The 4,293-nt window shown below is 47.4% G+C and overlaps 1 protein-coding gene across 2 annotated transcripts in view; it reads right to left on the bottom strand.

Moving 5' to 3' along the window:
* tmem198a (transmembrane protein 198a) overlaps window positions 1-4,293 on the bottom strand; it is a 95,235-nt gene that overhangs the window by 48,022 nt on the left and 42,920 nt on the right. Inside the window, exons 2-3 of one of the 2 annotated variants that reach the window (XM_055871931.1) lie at window positions 1,448-1,568; window positions 703-988 (exon numbers count right to left, since the gene is read on the bottom strand). In XM_055871931.1, the coding sequence (XP_055727906.1) occupies window positions 703-988; window positions 1,448-1,450 (289 nt within the window). In that variant the 5' untranslated portion in view covers window positions 1,451-1,568. The remainder of the gene's footprint in view (window positions 1-702; window positions 989-1,447; window positions 1,569-4,293) is intronic. The other variant, XM_055871932.1, reaches the window with a different exon arrangement.

Raw genomic sequence — 4,293 nt, 5'->3', positions numbered from 1 at the left:
GGTTATTTATTTTGTGCATTAAGTGGAGGATAAACTCAATTGTAATTTTCTTGCTCTATAATACTATATCTATACTTGCTCTATAATACTATATCTATACTTGCTCTATAACAAAGAGGACTAACAAACAAACTGTAACACAGTAGTCTCCCTTCTCTTGGTTTGTCTCGATCACACAACAGATTGGGAAGTAACAAGCGTGGAGAGATGACAGCTGTTGTGTTATAAACCAACAGCAATTAACTGAGATTGGTGGCTCTGATTCGAGACGATGTGAGAGATTTTTTATATCCACATTAAAATCATTATTAACGTCAATAAGACATGTTGTTGTGGAGTTCAGACTTCATTCTGACGGACAACGGACACATGACATTATCTCTACGGTCTTACCAAAGAAGCGGGTTGTGTTAACGTCCCACGTGACGTCAGTTTCAACGTGTAGGTTTTGATTTACATTTGTTTGAGTTGTCGACTAACCTGACTTCAACGTGAAATCAACAAAAAAATGCCACCGTGTAATTGGATTCAGGTAAAAAGTTAGGTGAAAAAACAACACAAAAATTCCCTTACGTTACTTTTTCCATGTTGATTCAACATCAACACAAATCATGTTGTTTTGTTGTTGTAGAAACGACATGGAAACAACGTTTATTCCACCAGTGTGTTTGCCCAGTGGACTAGCGCTGTTGTAAATCTTACCAAAGAAGCAGTATATGATACCGAAGAGGCAGCACATGGAGCAGGCCACAGAGGGAACGATCTCATAGCGACGCTCTATCTCCTCGTCACAGCTGACGATCCTCTCTGGGCTCCCCGGGTCATGTGGTGGAGGGGCCAGTTTGAAGGCCAGCAGCTGAGGCCAGGATGTAGATGTCATGGTGACTAGGGTGTTAAGGGATGGGGGGGGGTCAGGGGTTAGGGGTTGTATAGGTGGGCCGGGACAGGGAGGATCAGGGAGCGATGTTATCCATCCAAAAGGATCCACCTGAGAGAGAGAGAGAGAGAGAGAGAGAGAGAGATGGTGAGAGAGAGGGAGAGAGAGAAGGAGAGAGGGATAGAAAGAGAGAGGGGGGAGAGAGAGAGAGAGGGAGAGAGAAAGAGGGAGAGAGAGAGAAAAGAGACAGAGAGAGAGAGAGAGAGAAGAGGGAGATACAGAGAGAGAGAGAGAGAGAGAGAGAGAGAGAGAGAGAGAGAGAGAAGAGGGAGATACAGAGAGAGAGAAAGACAGAGAGAGATAGAGTGAGTGAGAAAAGAGAGAGAGAGGGGGAGAGAGAGAGCAAGAGAGAGAAAGAGGGAGAGAGAGAAAGGAGAAAAAAGAGAGAAAAGAGAGAAAAGCGAGAAAAGCGAGAAAGAGGGAGAGAGACACATAGCATTATTGATTGGTTGTATATTCATTAGTGAGGGTTGAGAGAGGCACCATGCCAAGACAGACAACCTCTCTCACCATATGGCATCATTAAGGTCTGAGGCCTCAAACAGACAGACGAGGGAGGCCTTCAATCCCTCTCGTTCCACTGCACCAACTGCTACGTTGCTCTGAACCCAGACCTTTGGATCAGTAAGTCCTGCGAAAGTGTAAAGAGGAGCTTAAATGCTGTCTCAACTCAAAGACTGAACAACTACGTCCCAAAATACTCCTCCCATGCTCTCTGAGAAGCCATACAAATCACAAAACGTCAAGCCCAGAATGCACTGCATGTACAACCATTTTGTCCTCCTAAATTTTCACGTCCAATCTCTACACACAATTTATATCTCGATATCTACCAGCGTGTCCCTTCTAGCCCTGTTCCTGTGCCTGTCCCTAATGACACCCTAGTCCCTATATACTGCACTACCTTTGATGAGAGCCCTGGTCAGAAATAGTGCACTATATAGTGGATGGGGTGCCATTAGGGACAAATCTCAAAGCTCTCATTTCTCTTCTCTGATTCAATCCTGCAGGTCAGTGCACCTGCCATGTAGGAACATGGGTGACACAACTCAGCACTTAGCCTGTCACAGACATCTACAGACAGGAGCGTTACGATGACGATGATTCCCCCAGGCATCTCCTCCTCCTCAACCTCCATCTCTAACTTCTCTTCCTCCCTCCCTCCCTCTCTTCCCTCCTCTCTTCCTCCCTCTCTTCCCTCCTCTCTTCCTTCCTCCCTTCCTTACTCTCTTCCTCCCTCTCTTCCTCACATTTTCCCTCTCTTCCTTCCTTCCTTCCTCTCTTCCTCCCTCTCTTCCTTCCTCTCTTCCTCCCTCTCTTCCTTCCTCTCTTCCTCCCTCTCTTCCTTCCTCTCATCTTCCCTCTCTTCCTTCCTCTCATCTTCCCTCTCTTCCCTCTCTTCCTTCCTCTCATCTTCCCTCTCTTCCTTCCTCTCATCTTCCCTCTCTTCCTTCCTCTCTTCCTCCCTCTCATCCTCCCTCTCATCCTCCCTCTCATCCTCCCTCTCATCCTCCCTCTCATCCTCCCTCTCATCCTCCCTCTCATCCTCCCTCTCTTCCTCCCTCTCTTCCTCCCTCTCTTCCTCCCTCTCATCCTCCCTCTCATCCTCCCTCTCATCCTCCCTCTCATCCTCCCTCTCTTCCTCCCTCTCTTCCTCCCTCTCTTCCTCTCTTCTTTCCTCTCATCCTCTCTCTCTCCCTTCCTCCCTCTCTTCCTCCCTCCCATCCTCCCTCTCTTCCTTCCTCTCTTCCTTCCTCTCTTCCTCCCTCTCTTCCTCCCTCTCTTCCTCCCTCTCTTCCTCCCTCTCTTCCTCCCTCTCATCCTCCCTCTCATCCTCCCTCTCTTCCTCCCTCTCTTCCTCCCTCTCTTCCTCCCTCTCTTCCTCCCTCTCTTCCTCCCTCTCTTCCTCTATTCTTTCCTCTCATCCTCTCTCTCTCCCTTCCACCCTCTCTTCCTCCCTCCCATCCTCCCTCTCTTACTTCCTCCCATCCTTCCTCCCATCCTCCCTCCCATCCTCCCTCCCATCCTCCCTCCCATCCTCCCTCTCTTCCTTCCTCCCTCTCTTCCTCCCTCTCTTCCTTCCTCTCTTCCTTCCCCTCTTCCTTCCTCTCTTCCTTCCTCTCTTCCTTCCTCTCTTCCTCCCTCTCTTCCTCCCTCTCTTCCTCCCTCTCATCCTTCCTCTCTTCCTCCCTCTCATCCTTCCTCCACCTCTCATAGCCAGTTAGACAAATGGAGCTGGCTGAACATGGCCATGACTGGCTGCACAAAGAGGTCAAAGCCATGTTGCTCTTCTGTCCACCTGGCCTGCTGTAAGCTGCATTCGTACAGTAACACACCATTACTACAGAGATACAGTATACCTGCAGTCTGAATAGACAGAATACCTTTGTAGAATCCTCATAGATTCATAAACAAGAACTACTACTACTACTAATACTACTACCACCACCACTACTACCACCACTACTACAATACTACTACCACCACCACCACTACTACCACCACTGCTACCACCACCACTACAATACTACTACTACCACCACCACCGCTACTACTACTACTACCACCACTACTACAATACTACTACTACGACCACCACCACTACTACTACTACCACCACTACTACAATACTACTACTACCACCACTACTACAATACTACTACCACCACCACCACTGCTACTACTACTACCACTACTACCACCACCACCACTACTACAACTACTACTACTACTACCACAACTACCACCACTACTACTACTACTACCACCACCACCACTACTACTACCACCACTACTACCACTACTACTACTACTAATACTACTATCACTACCACTACTACTATCACTACCAATTCTACTACCACCACTAATTCCACTACTAAAACTACTACTATCACTACTACTACCACTACTACTACCACCACCTCTTTTACTACCACCACCACTACTACCACAACTACTACTACTACTACCATTACCACCACTACTACTACTACTACCATTACCACCACTACTACTACCACTACCATTACCACCACTACTACTACTACTACTACCATTACCACCACTACTACCACTACAACCACCACCTATATTACTACCACCACCTCTTTTACTACCACCACCACTACTACCACCACTACTACTACTACTACCATTACCACCACTACTACTACCACTACCATTACCACCACTACTACCACCACTACTACCATTACCACCACTACTACTACTACCACCACTACTACAATACTACTACTACCACCACTACTACAATACTACTACCACCACCACCACTACTACCACCACTGCTACTACTACTACCACTACTACTACCACCACTACTACCACCACTA

This window comes from Salvelinus fontinalis, chromosome 19 (genome assembly GCF_029448725.1).
Source record: "Salvelinus fontinalis isolate EN_2023a chromosome 19, ASM2944872v1, whole genome shotgun sequence".
Taxonomy (NCBI): Eukaryota; Metazoa; Chordata; class Actinopteri; order Salmoniformes; family Salmonidae; genus Salvelinus; species Salvelinus fontinalis.
The sequence above is the reverse complement of the archived record's forward strand: the minus strand, read 5'-3'. Positions and strand labels throughout refer to the sequence as shown.